Source organism: Onychostoma macrolepis, chromosome 20 (assembly GCF_012432095.1).
Source record: "Onychostoma macrolepis isolate SWU-2019 chromosome 20, ASM1243209v1, whole genome shotgun sequence".
Lineage (NCBI taxonomy): Eukaryota > Metazoa > Chordata > Actinopteri > Cypriniformes > Cyprinidae > Onychostoma > Onychostoma macrolepis.
The window spans coordinates 10,049,551-10,072,946 of NC_081174.1; the positions used below are offsets into that span (position 1 = coordinate 10,049,551).

General features: G+C 35.8%; 2 protein-coding genes across 3 annotated transcripts; one reads left to right on the plus strand and one right to left on the minus strand.

Annotated features, from left to right (window-relative positions):
* Nucleotides 1-7,560: 7,560 nt before the first annotated feature.
* Nucleotides 7,561-11,062, minus strand: itpa (inosine triphosphatase (nucleoside triphosphate pyrophosphatase)). Its single transcript, XM_058756198.1, has 8 exons — nt 10,924-11,062; nt 9,897-9,954; nt 9,738-9,802; nt 9,585-9,658; nt 9,452-9,483; nt 9,016-9,128; nt 8,215-8,291; nt 7,561-7,849 (listed from the first exon to the last, which is right to left on the minus strand). Exons 1-8 carry the CDS (start codon nt 10,984-10,986, stop codon nt 7,720-7,722), a joined length of 612 nt encoding a protein of 203 aa, XP_058612181.1. The 5' UTR covers nt 10,987-11,062; the 3' UTR covers nt 7,561-7,719.
* Nucleotides 11,063-11,171: 109 nt separating this feature from the next.
* Nucleotides 11,172-22,242, plus strand: mettl13 (methyltransferase 13, eEF1A lysine and N-terminal methyltransferase). 2 transcript variants are annotated; one of them, XM_058754820.1, is made up of 8 exons: nt 11,173-11,524; nt 12,251-12,992; nt 16,234-16,433; nt 16,532-16,721; nt 16,803-16,976; nt 20,295-20,507; nt 21,162-21,293; nt 21,424-22,225. In XM_058754820.1, exons 1-8 carry the CDS (start codon nt 11,372-11,374, stop codon nt 21,714-21,716), a joined length of 2,097 nt encoding a protein of 698 aa, XP_058610803.1. In that variant the 5' UTR covers nt 11,173-11,371; the 3' UTR covers nt 21,717-22,225. The 2 variants fall into 2 exon arrangements, with proteins under 2 accessions (XP_058610804.1, XP_058610803.1); XM_058754821.1 differs by lacking the exon at nt 16,803-16,976 and having other exon boundaries at nt 11,172-11,524; nt 21,424-22,242.
* Nucleotides 22,243-23,396: the final 1,154 nt, after the last annotated feature.

The following is a 23,396-nucleotide window of genomic DNA, read 5'->3' on the forward strand; positions in this document are numbered from 1 at the left end:
AATCTAACCCATCAACAAATCGTCCAGTAAAAAGATCAAATATGCAAAAATCTTCATGAACATCATTATTAATTCTGATTAGATGAATAGAATGAATAAATTACGTTATAACATTATAACATTTTACATTATATATGTGAATTTTTCACAATATTAGCCTACTGTATTTTACTGCATTTTTGGTCAAATAAATGCAGCCTTGGTGAGCATAAAGGAATTTTTTTTTAAAAACATGAAGAAAAAAAAACTTACCGACCCCAAACATTTAAGATAGATAGATAGATAGATAGACAGACAGACAGACAGACAGACAGACAGACAGACAGACAGACAGATAGATAGATAGATAGATAGATAGATAGATAGATAGATAGATAGATAGATAGATAGATAGATAGATAGATAGATAGATAGATAGATAGATCTCACAAAATATGTTATATACACTTAGGTTGATTAAACAAACATTAAAATTAACCAAGGTCTTGAGAAGATTTATGGAACATTTGTAGCAATAAATTCAGATCATCCTGTCACATGAATAAGAAAAAAACGCAGAGTGATGCAGCTCTTCAGAGGAGAAATGGTTTTGTAAGCAGGCCCGGAATGTGTCCCGCGAGCTACAGGAGTCATGATCTGTAAAACAGGCAACCTTGAGATATGTTTCGCATGGGGATAAAAGGTGCTTCGCAAAGTGAAAAAGATAAGGTGACGTGTCCCCAAAAAGGCCCTTGTCAAAGGTGCACACTTTTAGCACTTAATTCCCCTGTAAGGATGCATTTACAGACATAAAAGTGAAATTTCTTTTGCATGTGTCTTTTGAGCACAAATCTGGTCTGGTCTATTTTAGCTGGACAACAGGTTGAGTGTGCAAAGATCTGTCAATGTCAATGTCAATTTTATTTATATAGCACTATTAAAAACAACCATGGGTTGACCAATGTGCTGCACCATAAAAGCAATTCAAATAAGACAATACAAATCTGTGTATATACTTACTCCCTAAGACTTTTGTCAATTGTTTCATTTTCAGATTCCTGTGAGACATTGAAGGATATGGAAAACTGATGAGAAATATCAGGAAATAAACAGTGAGAAAGCCAAGGATGACTTTGAATATTCCACTCAGAGTATTCCAAGTCACTGGGCTCAAGATGTTTGCTATTCGAATCGAAACAGCAATATTTTTAACAAAAGAAAAAGCACGTGGAACTGTACAGTAATCTATTTCTAAGAAATAGCAGGATATTTCTTAACCTTCCCTGTTTACAAAGACTCAACTGTCTTACTTTGCTGTGACCTTTGACCTTCAGGTTAATTAAATTCTTCAGTTCAGTTCATAATTCAGGTGGGTTATAAAACTGTGCTCTCAAACTTTGACTTTCCATTTGTCCAGTTTAACCTCTAACATCTTTCCTTATGATGGAAGGAACATGCTTAGCAACTAAAAGAAGCAATGGCTTACATACATATCATCAATTCACAGATCATTACACCCAAGAAATATATTCAAAAATTTATGAAGAAACAAATTTATGACCTTTGACTTCAAATGTCACTAAAAGGGAATATTTATCTGTCTGTTGATCCTAATGTTTATTCACTCAGTCAGAGTCCAGGGTTTGGTGCATGTTGAAAACGGCTAAAATAAACTGCCCTGTTGTCTTGATGAGATGAGCAGACGTCCTGAGAGTAGGAGAGATACAGTCACAGAAGATTTAGTTAAGGCCTCTAGATGAACATTTGAACATTTCATATGGGATGTATATGGAATGGTGGTTGATGGGATGCTGCTCATCGGGAATCCAGACTTGGCTAAAGGGTTATAAACGACAGGAGTGAATGGTGCAAGGCTGATGGATGAGTGGTAAAACCTGTGACAGATGAGTCCCACGAGCACTTGGGTAGACCTCCATACTATCCTGGTTATACACATCAAGGTTAATATTGTTAACTATTAGGCAACATTTCTCATTTTCCTTTAGCTTAAAAGAAAATTTCAACCAAAAACTGTTCTCACCCTCCAATTTAATATGTAGATGAGTTTGTATCTGCGACAGATTTGGAAAAATTTAGCATTACATCAATTGCTCACCAGTGGATCCTCTGCAGTGAATGGGTGCCGTCAGAATGAGAGTCCAAACAGCTGATAAACTGACTCCAGTCCACAAGAAAAGCTGCTTCCTCCAGTGAAAAAGTCCATTCACTGTTGTCCTCACAAATCAAAATCCACAGACATATTTGTTTAGAACTGTTTTAGACTGTATTCGTTTGCTTTTGAGATGACTTTGATTGGAGAAATCAATATTATGGATAGAGGACTCATATTTTAGTTTGAAGTTAAAAAAGTCTTATCAAAATGCCAGTCCGTAATGATGGATTTGTTTCTTACAAACATGCATATTTTCACTTCACAAGATGCCAACTGATTGACTGGAGTTATGTGGATTATTGTGATAATAATGCAGCTCTTGATTCAGATTCTGCAAAGTAATATTTATGTCTGATGACAGCTACAGTTTCTAACTGAGTGTTTTCCCAGGCAACCTGTTTCCTATAGTTGTGATAGTTTTATGTCTTTCTTGTCCTCACATAATAAATTAAATTCACATGAAGGCCCTGATCATAAAGAAATAACAAACAAGGTAATACAAGAAAGATATAGGCAAAAGATAGATAATAAATAGGTAAAACTTGAAAATAATAATTGTACTTCTTTGAATGTATGCATGAATGTATAATGAATTTTTGGTCTGCACATCTTGATTGCACCAACTGAGTTGGTCACACATCATGACTTTGATTTGGTGGACAAGAGATTTTTAAATATTAATAAGGAGTGAAGCAGTTTTGTAAAAATATTTTTAGGCCTAATAAGAAAAAAGAAGTGAATTCTTTTACTGAGGCCTTTTTCTTCATTATGAACATTGTTGCATCATTTTACTGAATGAAGTGAACAAATACTTTATCAAATATTATTAACAACAATATTAGATATTACAAATATCATAACAATATTACAAACTATTAACAAATATTTTATCTCCCTAGTAATTGTCCAGGGTAATGCGATGTGATTGGGCCACACAGAACTTTAAATCTTTGTCCAAGATGGTTTTCATGACAAAAGGTCAAAACGTGCCCTGTTTTCTCTCTCTCCCTCCGCAGTTTCCTTTACTCCCGGTGCAGTTGATCAATCTCAAACCGACCTTGACTACAGAACAGACCTCAATCAAGCATCCCTGTCTCCGGATGCATTAGTCATTGCTGTGCTGCTGAATGCGATGGAGCAGGAAGCATCAGTCTTTCCCAGTGAGGTGTTGACCTACTGTCATGAAGACTTTAAACACCTGCCATGTGTCCTGAAGATTAGAGTTCACCAGAGGTCAAATTTACTTCCGAATGGTGTCCACAGAGGATGCTGCCATTTTACTTAGTATTACATGTGTTTTCAAGACCATAAGTGCACCATGATGAGTTTTAGTTTAGTGTTCTTTACAGTTAAAGGAATAGTTCACCCAAAAATGAAAATTTTGCAAACAAATGCATCATTAAAATATATATTTTTAAACTTTAAACAGTTAAAATACGAGTCCTCTATCTATAATATTGCTTCCTCCAGTGAAAAAGTAATCTTGTCTGAAACAGGAGAGAATTATGCACAGATAAAGTGTTTATAAATGTACAAGTGAAACAATCCAAAAAAAAAGCTCTAAACAAATGTTTTTTATCAACTGTTTGGACTCTCATTCTGACGGCACCCATTCACTGCAGAGGATCCATTGGTGAGCAAGTGATGTAATGCTAAATTTCTCCAAATCTGTTGAAATCTGATGAAAAACCAAACTCATCTACAAGCTGGATGGCCTGAGTAAATCTTTAGCAAATTTAAATTTTTGGGTAAACTATTCTTTTAATTTACACATATCTTATTCATCAGGGTGTGAAAACATATCTTCATTGTCCAAAAATCTGAGATCATTGTTTCTACTTTGCATTTTGTAATTTAAATATATTTGATTACACTGCACATTATGTACTCAGCATAATAATTTCAGTACAAAGTTTAATTAAAAATGAAATTTAATTTCAATATTTATTACATCATACTTTTGCATTCATGACAGCAGAACTTGAACTGCATGAACTTTGATGTTTGTAAAATAAATAAATAATTTACCCTTTTTTTAGATCTACTTAGTTTTCAAAATAGCGCAAATCCTCAAAAAAAAAAAATTATTTCCAGGGTTTTTTTTAATTAGTTTTTTTAGATACATTGGGTGTCACTTTGGACTCCACCGAATATGGCAAAAACAAAGCTTTCTCATGTATCTTTGTTCTGTCATTTGTTAACTCTGGCACAAGCCTCACTTTTCACTTCACCCTTTAAACCGCCTTAAACAATGTTCGTGAAACACTGGATCACCTGCTGCTGTCTAGTCAACAAGGCAATAAACACGTTTTCCCTAAACAGGAACTGTGTGTCCAATCATTCCACCAGATCCGTAGGTGCTACGCCACAAAAATGCCCCGCTGTAGATGAAGAGGAGAACGCCAGGTGTTCGTGAAGGCCTCCTGATGGGTCACTGCAAAGATGCTGCGGTCGATTATAACATTTTAAACTGGATTCCTGCACTTTATGGGACATCTTGCAGAGTAAGAGTGCAGTTTATGGCCTCATTCACCCGCACGATTAGTGATCACTTTCTCACGTGTGAAGTTAAAGGTCCATTAGAGCATATGAGACTCTGTAGTCTTGATTGAATGGACAGTATATTTATATCTATATATGCTACTGTTCAAAGGTTTGTGGTCAGTAAGATTTGTTTTTGAGCAAGAAATTAATACTTTCCAACAAAGATGAATTAAATTGATCAAAAGTGACAGTAAAGACATTTAGAAGGTTAAAGATTTCTATTTCCAGTAAATGCTGTTCTTTTGAACTTTCTGTTCATCAGATAATCCTGAAAAAAGTGTCAGTTTCCTCAAAATATTAAGCAGCATAACTGTTTTCAGCATTGATAATAATTAGAAATGTTACTTGAGCAGCAAATCAGCATATTAGAATGATTTCTGAAGGATCATGTGACACTGAAGACTGGAGAAATTATGCTAATAAATTCAGCTTTGCATCACAGGAATAAATTACATTTTAAAATATATTAAAAAGGAACAGCTATTTTAAATTGCAATATAATGTCACAATATTACAGTTTTTACTGTTTTTTGATTAAATCAGCCTGGTGAGCAGAAGGCACTGCTTTGAAAACATTAAAAAATCTTACCAACCCCAAACTTAATATATTATTGTAATATATTATTGAATAATATTTTACATTGGCAAAACAAAACTGTTAATGTGCATCAACCAAAACTGCACATATCATTTTTAAAAATACCCAAAGGCCATTTAGAAAATAATTGTGTAGTTCTCCAGACAGCTCATAGTCTTGGTTGTATAACAAGTATTAATGACTACAGGATGTTTTTTCACTTGTTTTACCCACTAGACAGACATCCAACAACATGTTTACACATTGTGAACTCGAAAAGTGTTAGACAAAAGCATTTCCACACGATTAGGAGTTGAGGAATGTTGTTGTGTATAATTGTGGGTCATAAGGTGCCTATTTCTCACCGTCTTTCTTTGTTTTCCATAGATACCACTCCTTGATCTTTATGGGCTCACTCCCATAAGCCCAGCAGGAGCTGGGACAGGGACGTGGCCCGTGTTTTGATGTGGTTTGGACATAGACAGTTTGCATGGGCTCCTGAATACCGGAGACATTTTCCCTAGACATTTGCTCTCAGTTCTCTCAGCAGTTGTTTGCATCCCAATCATTCTGTGCAACCATGAGGAATTCAAACCTCAGGTGCTTTTAAAAATTCTTTCCCTCCACAGCGCTCCGAACGAAATTTGGGTGCATATCCATTGTAAAAGGCCTCTGAATGAGTAAAAACAACTATTTTTTTGGTTTGAAATTTGAGCCTGGAAGACATGCTCCAGGGTAATACATTTAAAATGTTTGCTTTATAGTCCTAATGGTTTGTAGCTTAGTGACTATATTCAACTTTCTGATGAATTTAACATTAGGTACTTGATGTTGCACCCATTAAAAAAACTGAACGGATCAAGTCAGAGACCTTGAACTAGAGGTTATGCAGACCAAAAGCAGTTTATTGCTCCTATTCTTATACAAGCATTTATGGTACTGTGAGTGAGCCTGAGTTATGTCTGTCAGTAACACGCATATCACATGCAAATATTATCACGCATACGCTACAGTTCAAAAGATTTTTTAATGCTTTAAAATAAGTTTCTTAAAGCTGCATTTAAAAACTGTAATACTGTGAAATATTATTACAATTTAATATGAACTGTTTTCTATTTTAAATTATTTTAAAATGCACTTTTTCCCTGTAATGCAATGTTGAATTTTCAGCAGCCATTACTCCCAAACGCCTACGAACAATAGCAAGGATATTACATATTTTTTCCCCAACTAAAGTATGTTCTAGAACCTTCTTTGAGAATAGTGGGAGGCTGCTTTCTGAATCAGATGCATCCATATGCATGTGTTACCAATAAAGGCTTCTTTGTCACGAGGGAAAGGAAGAGAAAGTGAGCGAGCGAGTGAGTGAGTGAATGAATGAGAGAGAGAATGCAAGAAACAGCAGTGCAAACACTGCCTGCATGCCATTAATAATGAGAAACACAAACAGTAGATGATATAACTGTAATACAGAGTCACATCCCCCCTGCACAGAGGGCATATGAACAAACAGGAGGTGTCACAGGAACATCCTGAAGATTTATGACACTGAATTCCCCACGTATCTATCCTCAGACCTGCTCTGTGCTCTCTCTCTCTCTCTCTCTCTCTCTCACACACACACACACACACACACACGTTTACTAAGAAAACCAAATGGGGACTATGGAGCGATTTTTGTGCCAATATTCATCAAACAAATCCAGTGTTTTGCAAATAAACACAATCTGCTTTGCAAAGAAAAACTCGACTTGCAAACAAACGCAAAGTGATTTGCAAATACAAAACTCTATTTGAGAGAAAATGCAGAGGTATGGACAAATATATGTATTGTGTGTTGCAACTGTGAGATTCCTTTGCCTTTTTATGATGAAACTTGGCTTAATTTTCTCACAAATGCGTGCAGGTTGATTTTCTCACACGTGCAATTGAGCAACTTTCTTTTCCAAAAACAGCAGATGGCACTGTCGGTCAATTTATGCTGGTCTCCCGAGACCTGAAACAGCCATGTCACTCCTGATTTTTGAACTAATCAATCATGTTAACAGTTTTACAGCACTTGTTGTGAATTTCACTGACACTGTAGTAGGGTCACTTTTTGAAAACATCTAAATGGTTAATTATAGAGATAGTAAGACAGAAACTCACCTGTTCCCCACTCATACTGGTCTGAAAAGGTAAAGAGGTGTTTCGGGTCTCGGATATATATAAAACCAATTGTAATTACCATGGCTAATGATAACTTACTAATTTAAATTAATTGTGAAAATTAAAGATGCAGATGTACTATGATTCTTATAAACAAATCATTTATTTAAAAGACAATAAGGATGGAGTACATTTGAAACCGTTTATGAGCAGCACATTAGTGCTTTGATTTGAGCCAGAGCCTGACAAACAAAACTGAGCTCCGATTGGCTGAATCTGCTTGGAAAGAGAACAGTACTCAGTCTTGGTGTTTCACGCGCTTGGTCTCTGGTGCGTCGTTAAGCTTGGAGAAGTGTTCCGACAAGGCTGCCAGGGCACGGTACCGATGGGAGATGCTGTTCTTCACTTCTTTAGGGAGCTCAGCATAACTGCCCACAGAAACACAGCACAGAGGAATGAGAAAAACAAAATCACTATCAAAATGAAAAGTGCTTTAAGTGCTAATTTTATCTGACAAATTTATTTGGCATTCATTTTAACCTATTGTTGCCAGAAATTTACTAAATGCTTTTGATTCCTTGTCAATGTTTCATTGTCTGAGGATGAGTAAAACTATTTTTTTATAAAGCATTTTACAACATGTATTCTTATAATGTGATCACATGGACTGTAGGAAAATTCTTTCAGAAATATTTGTAGATTTGGGCTTTTCAGAGGATCTACTTTGTCCAATACTGTCACCTCCTGGTAATACCTGAGAAACACAACTGCAAAGTTACGAAAAGATACTCACGTTTTTTCAAAACCATCAGGCTGAAAACAAGGATCCCAGCCAAAATCCCTTGGGCCCCTAGGCTCAACAATACGGCCCTGAAAAAATGATTAGAAATGTTGGAGGTAGGAATTAAAACCTGCATGGTACACCGTTCATATATATTATGATACTATGCAATAATATCTGTTTCGGGTCAGTATGATTTTTTTATTTTTTTTAAAGAAATGAATGCTTTTATTTAGCAAGGATGCAATAACTGATCAAAAGTGACAATAAAGGCATTTATAATGTTGCAATAGATTTCTATTCTATAACACTTTTCTATTAATCAAGCACAACTGTTTTCAACATTGATAAGAAATGTTTTTGAGCACCAAATCGACATATTAGAATGATTTCTGAAGGATCATGTGACACTGAAGACCTGAGTAATGATGCTGAAAATTCAGCTTTGCCACAATGGAATAAATTGCATTTTAAAATATATTCATATAGAAGAAGTTACTTAAAACTGTAATACTGTTTTTACTATTTTTGATCAAATAAATGCAGCCTTCTTGAGCATAACAAACCTTTTCAAAAACATTAAAACATAGTTCTGAGCAGTAATGTACATTATACATTTGTGGTGATTATATATTGTACATCTGTCAATGGATTCAATTTATTGATTTCATTGTGGAAACAGAAAATGAGAGGGGAAACAAGATGAGAGAAATAATGAGAGTTTCAATCTTGCATTGCCTGTATGAGCACCAAAGATCAATGTAAAAACCACTTCACCATGGCCCTGATGAGACAGTAAATAAACATGCTCACCTCGGTTCTTCCTCTGAACAGCTGAACTGGCTCATCTTTTCCAGCACAGAAAGCAAATGTACACAGAGCCCAGGCTGATTTATCCTCAAAACCTGCTAGCAATTTATACAATCCTGCAAACATGAAGAAAACAGCTCAGTGTGCATAATACTAATTTTTTTGCCGCTGCACTAAATATGGCTTCTTAAGAAATAAAGCTGAAATAAAAATGACATAAAATAATAATATTAAGTGTTAAACATACTTTTAAACATTTAGTTAAAGTTTAGTTTAAGCACTATGATTACCAACACAGAAAGAATAACAACTAAAACTGAACTAAAGCTAAAACTTAAAAAAAAAATAATAATAATAATAATAATAATAATAATGACTGACAATTAACCTAAAATAACAATATTCAGTAGTAACCTAAATCTTTATTAAAGTGTCTTACCCTCTGGCTTCAGTTTATCCAAGAACCATTTTCTGTGAAGAGTGAAAAACATAAAATAATTTAATGCACTGTGCAGTATACTTACACCATATCACTGTTTTATATTTACAGAATTTAAAGGAGCCAGACTCACATGTAAGGTCCTGGTAGTCCTCCTAGTGCCCTGAAGCACAGACAGGTGTCCTCTACCAGCACTGGCCCATCCACCTTCACACAAAACACATAACATCATGTTTGAGGCATCAACCGAGGAAACAGAGTAAAAAAAGGTGCGCAATTTACAAACCTGCGTTGCAGCTTCTTGACACTTCTGTATAGAAATATCATCTGGTTCCCCTTGATATTCAGGCACTGCAAGAGAAGACATAATCACATTACAAATACAGCAACAGCATGCTTGATATTGTGAGTCCACAAAGCAGAAGAATAATAGCCAAGTACTTACAGTCAATCTTCTTAGAAATCAGTTTGTAGGGAAATTTGTCACCAAGGATCTGAACTACCTGTTTGAACAAGAGATTATTAGATTGACAGGCAGATTCAACAAGTAAAATAATTTTAGGGCTGCAAAACAATTAATCGTGATTAATCGCATTCAAAATAAAAGTTTGTTTACATACAATATGTGTGTGTATTGTGTATATTTATTGTGTATAAATAAACACACACACACACACACAGATTTATATATAAAATATATAATATAATAATTTATATATAATATAAATTATGTACAAGTGTAAATACATATACACATACAAAATATTTTTAAAATATATACATATGTGTGAGTATTAATATATACATAATGAATATACACAGTACACACACATATAGTATGTAAACATAAACTTTTATTTTGAATGCGATTAATCGCGATTAATTGTTTTGCAGCCCTGAATTTTTTTTAAATTTTTTTTTGATAACATAATATTACTTTGTGTTCACATTTTGTGCTTAACCTTTTTACAAAGTTTTATTTTAACCCAAATTTTGACTCATTCCAGTCAAACTTTTGTCTACACCATGTAATGTTTATTTTGCCGTTTATTGTAAGAAAATGACAAGTTCATGGTATTAATCTGCATTTAGACAAGCCCCACATTTGGATATCAGGGTTGCAAAATCTCATTTATGCTCTAAATGCATAAATAATAATTCAGGCCGTGTTTAGTAGCCCATTTATACAGATAGCTCAAACGTGTGCATGAAGTCAACTTGAATCTAAAAATCATCTTTAAGACTATATAAACCACTAACCAGCTAGGCGTTTATTTAGGAGTGAGAAGTGATTACTGGACATTTCACTATTTATGAAGCTTCTCAAAACAAATCGTAGTGTTTCATGGCATGTGAGCAGAGACTATTCATTCAAGACAAGTAAAGACACTTATTCACATTTTGTTCTACATTGTGTTTAAATTGGATGATTTGTGGCTGAATCAATGTTTTCAAACAAGCCGCACTCCCACCTCTTCCAGTTTTTTCGCGTTCCCGGTAACGAACACCACAGCTCTGCCGGTAGGTACTGCCATGCTTCAGCCTGTTTCGGTCATACAACAACTCACTGTCGGAACTGTAAAACACTCGGCTCTGTCACACCATAAACCAATCGTGTTCATTGATCTAAAACTTCCACCAATCAGGAAACGTTTTCACTACACTATAGACACGCCCTCCTCACACACTGACCAATCGCTGGATGCTCTGTGTCGTCCTTCTGTAAAATCACTCCGGGTGGAAAGTGCAAAACATGTGGGAGAGTATCATTACATGTCAACGACTGCAGAATAGAAATAATTTCACTCTTATTTGCCCAATAAAGTACTTAGTAAAGTAGTTTTATCAGCTTGGGAAAAAGGTTATAATTCATCTGAAAAATCCGATTTGAGACGGAGTTGGAGGATCTGATCCATAAGCATGAGTTTACTGCCTCGCACCGCTGAGGAGTTCAGCTCTGCGGACTACTGGGAGCGCTTTTTCCGTAAAAGAGGAGAGAAGGCTTTCGAGTGGTACGGAGACTACAACTCCCTCTGCGGTGTACTGCATAAATACATTAAACATCGTGATAAGGTAACAAAGACTGTTTCTTAGGCTGCAAATCAGCATATTAGAATAATTTCTGAAGGATCATGTGACCCTGAAGACTGAAGTAATGATGCTAAAGATTCAGCTTTGCATCACAGGATTAAAAAATATATTAAATTAGAATCCTGTTGTTTTAAATAGCAATGATATTTCACAGTTTCAGCTTTTTTTTTTTACTGTATTTTCTTGTCAAATGCCAACCTGTAACTTTTGAACTTTTAAAAAATGTATATTATTTCCTAATTCCTTTCATTTCAAACATTACTTTCTTTCCTCTTTGGAACACAAAATTGAGAAATTTTGAAGAATTGTGCTGGTTGATCTGTTCTACGCAGTTGTCTAATGTTTTCACACGTGCAAATGCTGTAAAAGTACCATATATTATTAAATATTTATGATTAAAATGGTTCAAACAAGTTTCTAAGCCAGTTTTGTGAACTAGAACAACTGATTCATTGAAAATCTGATTCTACAGAATGATTCTTTTGATAATTCTGTAATTTCTTCATAAGCATGTTAAGAAGAGCTAGGATATCAGTAATAGGATATCATATTTTCAGTAAATAATGATTGAACTATTTTTTAATAGCCAATAAAGAAACCAAAATAGAAATGCATTTTTTTATGATACATAAAAGTAATAATAAACATCTTGTAGATTGTACTAGAGATATGCAAACTCAGAATTGTAACTCTTGTTCTCTGCTGCAGGTGTTGGTGGTGGGCTGTGGTAACTCCGAGCTGAGTGAACAGCTCTATGATGTTGGCTACCATCAGTTAACCAACATTGACATCAGCGAGACGGTGGTGTCGCACATGAGCCAGCGGAACACAGAGCGCCGTCCTGACCTGACCTTCCAACAGCTGGATGCCACCCAGACAGGCTTTGAGAGCGGGAGCTTTCAGGCAGCTCTGGATAAAGGCACACTCGATGCCATGGCTTCAGAAGAGGACGGTGCACTTGCAGGCAAGATGCTGGTAGAAGTTGGCAGAGTTTTGGCTGTGGGGGGGCGGTATGTCTGCGTAACTTTAGCCCAGGAGCACGTCATAAAGCTGGCTGTGGAACATTTCGTCCAGGGCTGGGCTGTACGAATTCATTGTCTTAGCGGACAGCAGAAGGAAGAGTCTGATTCCTCCTTTGCCCTCCCTGTATTCGTTCTGGTCTGCACCAAATTCCGCCAAGCGCCTCCGTTTGCAGTGCTGGAGTTGTGTCAGGGAGAGGATGGCGCTCCCACTAGACTTGCATCAGTACCGGAGCTGTTGTCCGCTGTGAAGGAGAGACAGGCCTACAATCTAATGCTGCATAAGCTCAGAGGTGGAACAGATGCTAGCAGCACACCGTCCCTCACGCTGTGCCATGTAGCCACCGGCCGCCCGCGATACACTCTGACAGTGCAGGATAGCCTTCCTTCTGCCAAGCTGCCACGGAGTAATCACTTCGCCATCTTTATCGGTGAGCATTTGGTTCTTTTGCCTTTTCATTGTGAAGATCACTGTCATAGGCCAAGTATATTTACCTATATACAGAGTGCAACAGTTGGATTCCGGAAGTAAAAATCCCATTCATTTTCTCCATAGCAGAACTGATTTCTAATGGCAACTTATAAACTGTTCAAGACAGTTCTACTGTGAGCTGTGAGGTTGTTAATCAGTGGTTGTTGCAGCCATCAGCCTGTGTTATTTCAACTTTTTTTTCTTAAATAATTGTGTTTTAACAGTCATAGTTAAACACTGCATTACCCATGATTTTGCTATGAAATTTCTACCAATTAGTGAATTGAAATAAGCAATTTAAGCCAAAAGAACATTTTATTCATTTGCAAGGCTTCATCATATCGTAGCCAGTTTTGTACCTTTGCCTTTTTGACCAGTTTTCAAATACTTCTTTGCCTCACATCAAACTAATCAGTTTGTAATATTGTGATTCACCTTTGTAGCTGTTTGGTTTGGTTCATGGCTGTTAACTCTTAAATGAAGAATGTGGGCAGGCACTGTTGCACACTATTTCAAATATACATGCAATCTGAATTCTTGAATCTTATTGGTTAACTGCAGAATTAAAAGAATAGTTCTCCCAAAAATGAAATTCTGTCATTAATTACTCACCCTCATGTTGATTCAAACCCGTAAGACCTTTGTTCATCTTTAGAACACAAATTAAGATATTTTTGATAAAATCCGAGAGATTTCTGACCCTGCATAGGCAGAAATGTTTGTTTTCTTTGTGCACATAAAGTATTCTCATAGCTTCATAAAATTAAAGTCGAACCACTGATGTCACATGGACTATTTTAACGATGTCCTCACTACCTTTCTGGGTCTTGAACGTGTCAGTTGCATTGCTGTCTATGGGAGGGTCAAAAAGCTCTTGGATTTCATCAAAAATATCTTAATTTGTGTTCCGAAGATGAACGAAGGTCTTACGGGTTTGGAACGACACAAGGGTGAGTAATTAATGACAGAATTTTCATTTTTGGGTGAACTATCCCTTTAAGCAATTATATATTTAACCATGTGGTATAACCAAAGAATAAAAAGTAATAGCATACTTTTGTTACACCTTCAATAGCATATATGAATATGCATGTACACATACTAATAACACACTTTAAATTTATTTTTCAAGGTGAATTTATTTATTTATTTTGCATGATTCTGTTGGTTGACTTTGATTTGGCTTAGTTTTTCAAGTATGGATTGCAGATTGATATATATAAATATATATATAAAATATATATATACAGGTGCTGGTCATATAATTAGAATATCATCAAAAAGTTGATTTATTTCACTAATTCCATTCAAAACGTGAAACTTGTATATTATATTCATTCATTACACACAGACTGATATATTTCAAATGTTTATTTCTTTTAATTTTGATGATTAAAGCTTACAGCTCATGAAAGTCAAAAGTCAGTATCTCAAAATATTAGAATATTTACATTTGAGTTTGAATAAATGACCATACAGTATAAATTCTGGGTATCTCTTGTTCTTTGAAACCACAATAATGGAGAAGACTGCTGACTTGGCAATGATCCAGAAGACGAACATTGACACCCTCCACAAAGAGGGTAAGTCACAGAAGGTCATTACTGAAAGGTGTGGCTGTTTACAGAGTGCTGTATCAAAGCATATTAAATGCAAAGTTGACTGGAAGGAAGAATTTGGGTAGGAAAAGGTGCACAAGCAACAGGGATGACCGCAAGCTTGAGAATACAGTCAAGCAAAGCTGATTCAAACACTTGGGAGAGCTTCACAAGCAGAGAACTGAAGCTGGAGTCAGTGCATCAAGAGTCACCACGCTCAGACGTCTTCAGGAAAAGAGCTACCAAGCCACTCCTGAACCACAGACAACGTCAGAAGCGTCTTACCTGGGCTGTGGAGAAAAATAACTGGACTGTTGCTCAGTGGTCCAAAGTCCTCTTTTCAGATGAAAGTAAATTTTACATTTCATTTGGAAATCAAGGTCCCAGAGTCTGAAGGAAGAGTGGAGAGGCACAGAATCCATGTTGCTTGAAGTCCAGTGTGAAGTTTCCACAGTCAGTGATGATTTGGGCTGCCATGTCATCTGCTGGTGTTGGTCCACTGTGTTTTCTGAAGTCCACAGTCAACGCAGCCATCTACCAGGAAATTTTAGAGCACTTCATGCTTCCTTCTGTTGACAAGCTTTATGGAGATGCTGATTTCATTTTCCAGCAGGACTTGGCACCTGCCCACACTGCCAAAGGTACCAAAAGCTGGTTCAATGACCATGGTGTTACTGTGCTTGATTGGCCAGCAAACTCGCCTGACCTGAACCCCATAGAGAATCTATGGGGTATTGTCAAGAGGAAGATGAGAGACACCATATCCAACAATGCAGATGAGCTGAAGGCCAATATCAGAGCAACCTGGGCTCTCATAACACCTGAGCAGTGCCACAGACTGATCGACTCCATGCCACGCCGCATTGCTGCAGTAATTCAGGCAAAAGGAGCCCCAACTAAGTATTGAGTGCTGTACATGCTCATACTTTTCATTTTCATACTTTTCAGTTGGCCAAGATTTCTAAAAATCCTTTCTTTGTATTGGTCTTAAGTAATATTCTAATATTTTGAGATACTGATTTTTGACTTTCATGAGCTGTAAGCTCTAATCATCAAAATTAAAAGAAATAAACATTTGAAATATATCAGTCTGTGTGTAATGAATGAATATAATATACAAGTTTCACTTTTTGAATGGAATTAGTGAAATAAATCAACTTTTGATGATATTCTAATTATATGACCAGCACCTGTATGTCTGTATGTGTGTGTGTGTGTTTGCATACAAAATTTGGTCTCACTTTATATTAGGTGGCCTTAACTACTATGTATTTACATCAAAAAATAAGTACAATGTACTTATTGTATTGCAAAACACTTTTACTGCTATCGAGGTGTTATACGGGTAAGGTTAGGAACAGGTTTGGTGGTTTGGGTAGGTTTAAGGGTGGGTTAAGGTGTAAGGGATGGGTCAACAGAGTAATTATAAATGTAATTAAAGAAATGAATTACAGATGTAACTACATACAGGTATTTTAAAAAATATAAGTACAAAGTAAAAACATGTATGTACACAATAAGTACATTGTATCAAATGATTAATTTAAATGTAAGTACATTTAAATTTTACTTGCATTAATATATTTTTATTTTTATTTTTAGTTCCTCAGGGCCGTGAGTCTGATTGGTTATATGGTTCGGCTGAAGGTCGGACTCAATTAGCGTCCAGTGCAAAATTTAGACGCCTGATCATTGTGGCGATGCATAGAGATCAGGAGTATGAGGACATGCAGGCTGTCCAATCAGAGCTCTCTCCAATGGTGATGGAACTCGTGCCTCCTGGGATGCCAGCCAATCAGCAGGTGCTCAGGAACAACATGCATTGCTCTGTATTTGCTCTTGATCTTGTCCGCATTCTTTGCTCATGCATGCACTCTCTTTCACAATTCCTCTGGTATAGGTGCCGTTCCTGTCTGTGGGAGGAGATCTGGGGTGGAGGGAAGTCATCGGGCGAGGGGTCAGTGCTTTGACTGGAGAGTATTCTGTGGAGGATGTGAGAGGAGAGGATGGTCACCTCTATCGCAGGCTGATCTTCATGAACAATTCCCAGCTGGTCCAGTCAGAGAGCAGACTCCGGTCTGCCACCACAGGTGTGGTACTGCTGTGCTTGAATTCTGCAATGTTTATAGAACAACTGGGGATTTATTTCAGTGTTTGGTCTCTTTTGCTAGCATCTGCTCATAAAAAGAAGAACAAGAAAAAATCCAAACCTTCTGTTGCTGAAGCCCCTGCTTTAACGGGTGTTAAAGATCGCATTGTGGACAGAGGTTTTCTCTGCTGTACACACCATGAAGTTATGGTGGCGGGTTTAGCCATGTTAGGAATGGATGCAATCAATAATAAAGGTAAGTGTGCTAGCATTAAAAAGCGTTTACATTCAAAAGGGATGGTATCGTTTAACTTTTTAATTAAAGATGTAGTGTGTACTTAAAATACTATAGTCATATCCTGGCTAAATATGTATTCAACAATATAAGTCTTGAAGTACACATTACCATTCAAAAGTTTGAGGTCAATGCGATTTTTTTTTTTTATTGAAAGAAGGCTGTTTTATGTTTCCTAAGGTTGTATTTATTTCACCAAAAATACAGAAAAAAAACAAAAAACAAAAAAAAACCTGAAATATTGTTTACTGCTATGCCAATAAAAAAATAAAAACAGTTTTCTATTTGAATATATTTTAAAATGGATTTTATTTGTTGCCTGGAAGGGTAAAGTGCTGCTTAATTTTTGTAGAAACCATAATACACTTTTGTTCAAGATTCCTTGATATATAGAAAATTAAAAAGCACAGCATTTATTTGAAATAGAGCTATTTTGTGACATTATGAATGTCACTTTTGATCAATTTAATTTGTCCTTCCTGAATATAAATATGAGTTTCTTTCAATAAATAAACAGACAAACAAATAAAAATCTTACTAACCCCAAATCTTTTAAAGGTTGTGTAACATATAAATTAATAAAATTACAACTATTCATTTATTAAAGGTGGGGTATGTATTTTTTTAGTCGGGCCCAGTACAAAAACAAACTTGTAGCCAATCAGCAGTAAGGGGCGTGTCTACTCGTGATCCGGACTCCGGAGGAGAGAGCGCTCAGTGCACATGACGGACATTAGCCGAGCTGAGCGACAACAGAAAGATAGAGATGGCGGATAAAAACAAAAGAGGAAAACGTCTGTGGAACAAAAGAAGGTTTACACCGTGTCTACACTGGAAGCGCCGCAACAGCTAAAGTCTATCTAAACTGGACGCGATAAAGTGACTGTTGAAAATCATTTGAAATTTGTGTCAATTTGTCATAAATAGAACGCGGCAGCAGTTAACTGTTGGGATCCAGTGTAGACAGCATCACCGATTATAATGAGTTTTGCTTTGTTTCACAGAACTAATTGTTGCCTGGGTTGCGTTCCTATGTGTGGGGTGGAGCTATCAAAATAGGGGCAAGACGCTTTTGGGGTAGGGGCGTGTTTGTTTTGGTGATTTCAAATATCAACATTGGCTACCAGGGGCCTGTTTCATAAAACAAGTTTACCAAATAAGCCTGGCTTATTTGGTAAACTTGTTTTATGAAACAGGCCCCAGGCCCTGTACCATGAAGCCGGTTTAGCTGGCTAGCCAGGCAAGTTTCAGTTTAGTTTGCACCAATCCTGGGTTTAAGGTACCATGAAAGTGGCTTGGCTTTTAGCGGCGTTCATTGCCATAGTAACTTACACTCTACAGCTAACCTGCTCTGGTACATCTTTCTCCAAATTAAAGGTCACTATATAGTAAAAAAAATAAAAAATAAAATAACAACAGAATTGTCTGATTTTAATAATAATTACTTAGAATTATTTTATATGATTTATATAATTATTATATGATTTATATAATTTATTAATCCATTACACACAAGCAATTTTAGTTTAACAATTATTATAAATCATTTATTTTAAATGAATATTACAGATCATATGTAATATAAATAAGCTGTAGAATCAATAGATAACGCTTTAAAAGATGACTACATGTGACCTTATATGTTTGAGTCTCTATCGCTATATATTATCAACTATATAAACTAACTTCACAGGTTCTTGTAACTGCACTGATAGAGTAAGAAAATTTCTTTTATTTGTCCTCTTTCATGGACAAGTACTTCAGTGTAAATGCATTTAAAATCTCTTAACCTTTCGCACAAGAATTTCTGATCTCGTTAGCTCTCTTGGGAGAAGTGAATCACACTTGCTCTGTGTTGCAAGGCATGTGATTGGCTGTTCGCCACTGATGTCACACATTCATGTGCACATGCTCCACAAACTCAGGATCAAAGCCTGTGTTGACAAAGAAAGTTGATGATCAGCATCATGGTACCAACAAAACCAGATTGGAATGGTTTGGTTTTGTCAACTCGAAACTAATCCTGTAACTCTGAATTTGTTCAGCCATTAAAGAGTGTAAACACTGTGGCTCTTTAGAGCAACATTTATCATGTGTACAGTTCTGTTTGCAATTTTACTGCTGCTAGTACCACAGAACTTTTAAAAAATAGTTAATGTCCCCCAAAATTAGGTTATAATGTACCCATGTACATATAATGTACTTTTATTTGTTTCATGGAACACAGAAGTTGGAATTTTGAAACAATTGTTATGCAGCTGTTGTCATATAACATCAGTTCATAATGACCAGGGGCTGTCAAAAAACATGAAAAATAAATAACATCCTCATAAAAGTTTGTAGTGTATGTGTTGCAAAGTATGATAGATTTGTTTATGGAATGGACAGAAAAAGTCACAGTTTTGCTCTTCCCTAAATCTTACATCTAGCCTGTATAGCTGCACGATTAATCTTTAAAAGACTGCGATCTTGATTTAAACACCCACGTAATCTTATTCCTAAATAACAATGATTCAGGTCTATGAAACCGTTGAAAAGTACGATTACAGCAGAACAATTAAATCTGTGTTTGCACTGCCGCTGACCCAGAGAGAACAGGTGTCATGTATACTGTAGGTATAACAGCTTCACAAACAGTTAAACCACACGGTATGGTTATTTCTGTTACACAAATCCTATCATAAAACTATGATAAAAGTTTTTAGTTTGGATATGAACACTGATATCTACGGTAGCAATCAAAATAAAGTAAATAAATCATCTTTTGAACATAACTTTAAATAAAGATTGTATCAATACATCGTTCCGCCAGTAGATAGTGACAAGTGACTGATAAAAAAATGTATTTGTCAATGAATCGTTCATTCAAGGATTTGTTCAAAAAGCTTATTCATTCATGTTAAGTCTTTATGAGTAAGTCATTGAATCATGCATTCAAACTGAATTTTTACAAATAATTCTAGAATAGACTGCAGCAATTAACATTTTGTCAGAACCTCTAATAAATTGTGTTATATTGTTGCAGCTCTACTAGCATGTATCCAGAATTGTCTAAATGGCACAGCATGTTTGGTTACTACAGTACATTGATACAACGATTGATAACTGGTAGATTTTGGTCTGTTCCTTACACAAAGATGTTGTATAACTTCAGAAGACTGAAATACAGCGCATGAATCACATTGACCACTATTATGGTGCTGAACGTCAGTTCTTCTGAACAATTTGCATAATTCACAAAAAACTATTCTGATTAGTCTGTCACATGTTTTCCAACAGATCACCCAGTGTCCGTGTTATTGGTGGGACTGGGTGGTGGTGGTTTACCCCAGTTTGTGCATGACTTTGTGCCGTGTGCACGGGTGGAGGTGGTTGAACTGGACCCAGCTGTGCTGGAAGTGGCTCAGACCTGGTTTGGATTTCAGACTGACGAGAGGCTAAATGTTACACTGGGAGATGGACTGGAGCACATCAAAACACTGGAGAGTGAGGGTGAGAGAACATCTAGATTTAGTAATTCTAAACCTTTTTGACTCCAAGACCCCCTGTTTTCCACAACAATAGTCGAAGGCCTCATGTTTTTCCAGTTTTTGTTTTACTGGATAAGGATAAAGTTTCTTAAAAATATGTTTTACTGTCAATTTTGACAATTAATTTTATTAATTTACCTTGGTTTTCCAGGTCTGAAAACAAATTTTAAAATTAGGCTAAGGCCAAGACCGTGGAGAAAAGAAAAAAAGTTATTGAGGAAGTTAATTACAATAAGGGTTGTTTTTAGGTCATTTAAAGTTACTTTTTTCTCATTTTAAGTGATTTTAAGTCATCTTGAGGCCCCCTTTAAAGTTTGCTGATGCTCTTTGAAAGAAAAAAAAAAGCTGGCGAATACTTTAATGTCATAAAAATGTGGCAACCTCATTTATCTGTGTACATATAATGTATAGATTTTAATCAAAATATAAATCTACATGAACTCCTGTATTTCTTATGCTTCTTAATGCGTGGGAGAATCATGATATCTATTGGTCATCTGTTTTATGTGGAAGAGAGAGGGATTTATGTGTTTGGCTGCATAACCTATTTTTTCGCTACCAAATTGTCTACTAAGTTACTGTAGCTACTGTATTATTTTTTTCTGCACTTATATAGGGGGACATTCTTTTGATGTCATCATGTTTGACGTTGATAGCAAAGACACCACCCTGGGCATGAGCTGCCCTCCACCTGCCTTTGTAGAAACATCACTTCTGAAGAAAGTTTACAGCTTGTTAACCCCTCGAGGTAAGTGCTTAAAGTTGTATGATCAGTTTTGATACTTTTATAATTGAAAGTTCTGATGCTGAGATATTTTGTAATTTGTACATTTGGCTTTTTTCCCCCAATGATCACTCTTCTTTTTTTTCCTCCACAGGACTGTTCATGTTGAACCTAGTGTGTCGTGACTCGGCTCTCAGGAAGTCAGTTCTTGAACGTGTTCAAGCCGTGTTCTCTTGTGTGTTCTCTCGTGGGATCGAGGGTGAAGTCAATGAGGTGCTGCTGTGCTGCAGAAGTTCAGGAGAGGGGCACAAACCTCACACCATTCCACAAACATTACAGCAGACAGCAAGAGACCTACAGAAGACGCTACGTGCCAACACCCAGACTGCACCATGTGTGCCTCAAATAGACATTACTGCAATGCTGAATGACTTAAAAGTCATCTAAAGATTGAGAAAAGTTCGGTGCAAAAAAATAATAAAATAAACATTTGGTTTCTCTTGAAAAAATGTGCTTAATTTTCAAAGTTAAGAAATTAATTTGACCGTAGTCTTATGTCACAAAACCTTTGACAAAATGGTCTATGCATCTTATTCCAGAAAAAACTAAACAAAATGTCTTAGAAAGGAAGAGATTGTCTGACTGATATTTAAAGTAACCATCACAGTTTGTTTAGACATTGTGTAGTATTTAGGGAAAATTCCATCTGAAATAAATGAAACCTTTCTTTTCCTGCCCTTTGAAAGAACACCGCAAAATAATGTCAAATGTTGTGTATATGAAACTATAACAATCTTTAGCATTGATAATCTATATCTAAATGGAAATATCCATCATCACCATTGCACTTTATGGGACAAATAATGGCATTATAGGGACTACACTTTATGATCAGATAAAATTAAGCTTCCAGGGTCAGTACACTGAAAATAATTTGGAGGTGAAAATTATCATTAATGATACATTTGACAAATAATTACAAATAAACAACTGCAAACAACATTACATTTTGAGGTAGAAAGACTGAAATACTTTTTTCTTGTAAAATAATATTTATAATTTTACAGTTTGTTTACAGTTTACATAATATCCTGCTGGACTATTTTAAGTTTAAACAACCTCAAAAACAAAATTTTAAGGAAAAAGCTGTTGTCTCAAAGTCATTCTTTCGTCAAACAATAAGAGTGAATCAGGGTAATGGTCCTGAAACAGAAACATAACCAAAATAATCATAAATTCATTGACATTAAATATTTTTATTTTTTTGTATAGTCATATATATATATATATATATATATATACCTTTAGGAATTCTTCACTCACTGACACAATAAACGAAATTTAGCACTGTTATAAAGTTAAATGCACTGTAGAATACATACAGAAGCAAACTATCTGGCAACCCTGTAATGGCTGTGCAGTGTTATTTTTACTGGATGAGCCTATTGTACTGAAATGAGGGTGGATGTACCCTGCAGTGTCACGCACTGAGGGGTGGCGGGTCATAAAAACAAACTAAATAATGAACATATAGTAGCTAGCTACTACCTAGATGTACATAATTATTCTAGTTTGCTTGTAAAGTATGGAAACGATTCTAATTTTATATATAACTTAGCTTTGGTGACAACTTCTGGTGTTCCATGTCACTGTATTTATTCTTAACTTAAAAGCTCTATAGAAAACTAATTTCATTTATATCATTTTGATGTAATTTCATAACAATTGTATGTTTTCCGTTATTTTTATCTCGTGTTTACACTCCAGCCGAGCGACGCGCAATAACGGCGCGTCACTTTAAAAAACATTTTTTTTAAGTTTTGACTTTTGCTGAATTGACGTTAGAGTAACCAGTTGCATTTGATGTTTGCGTTTGTACATATGATTAATATGCAGATCTGATCTACCCGCAGCTATGTTTGAAATCGTTCAGATTGTGGAAGGACACACACGTGCCACCAGTAGACTAACCTACGTCACTTTTTACTTTTTCAAATGACTAAGGATAATTTTTTTAATAAATTTTTGTAGCTCATACATCTGTGTGCATTACATAATAGTCAAAAAAGCATTTTTTTTTAGAGAACCAAATCTGTACCTCCAGATTCTGTTCAGAGGAGTGGCGTC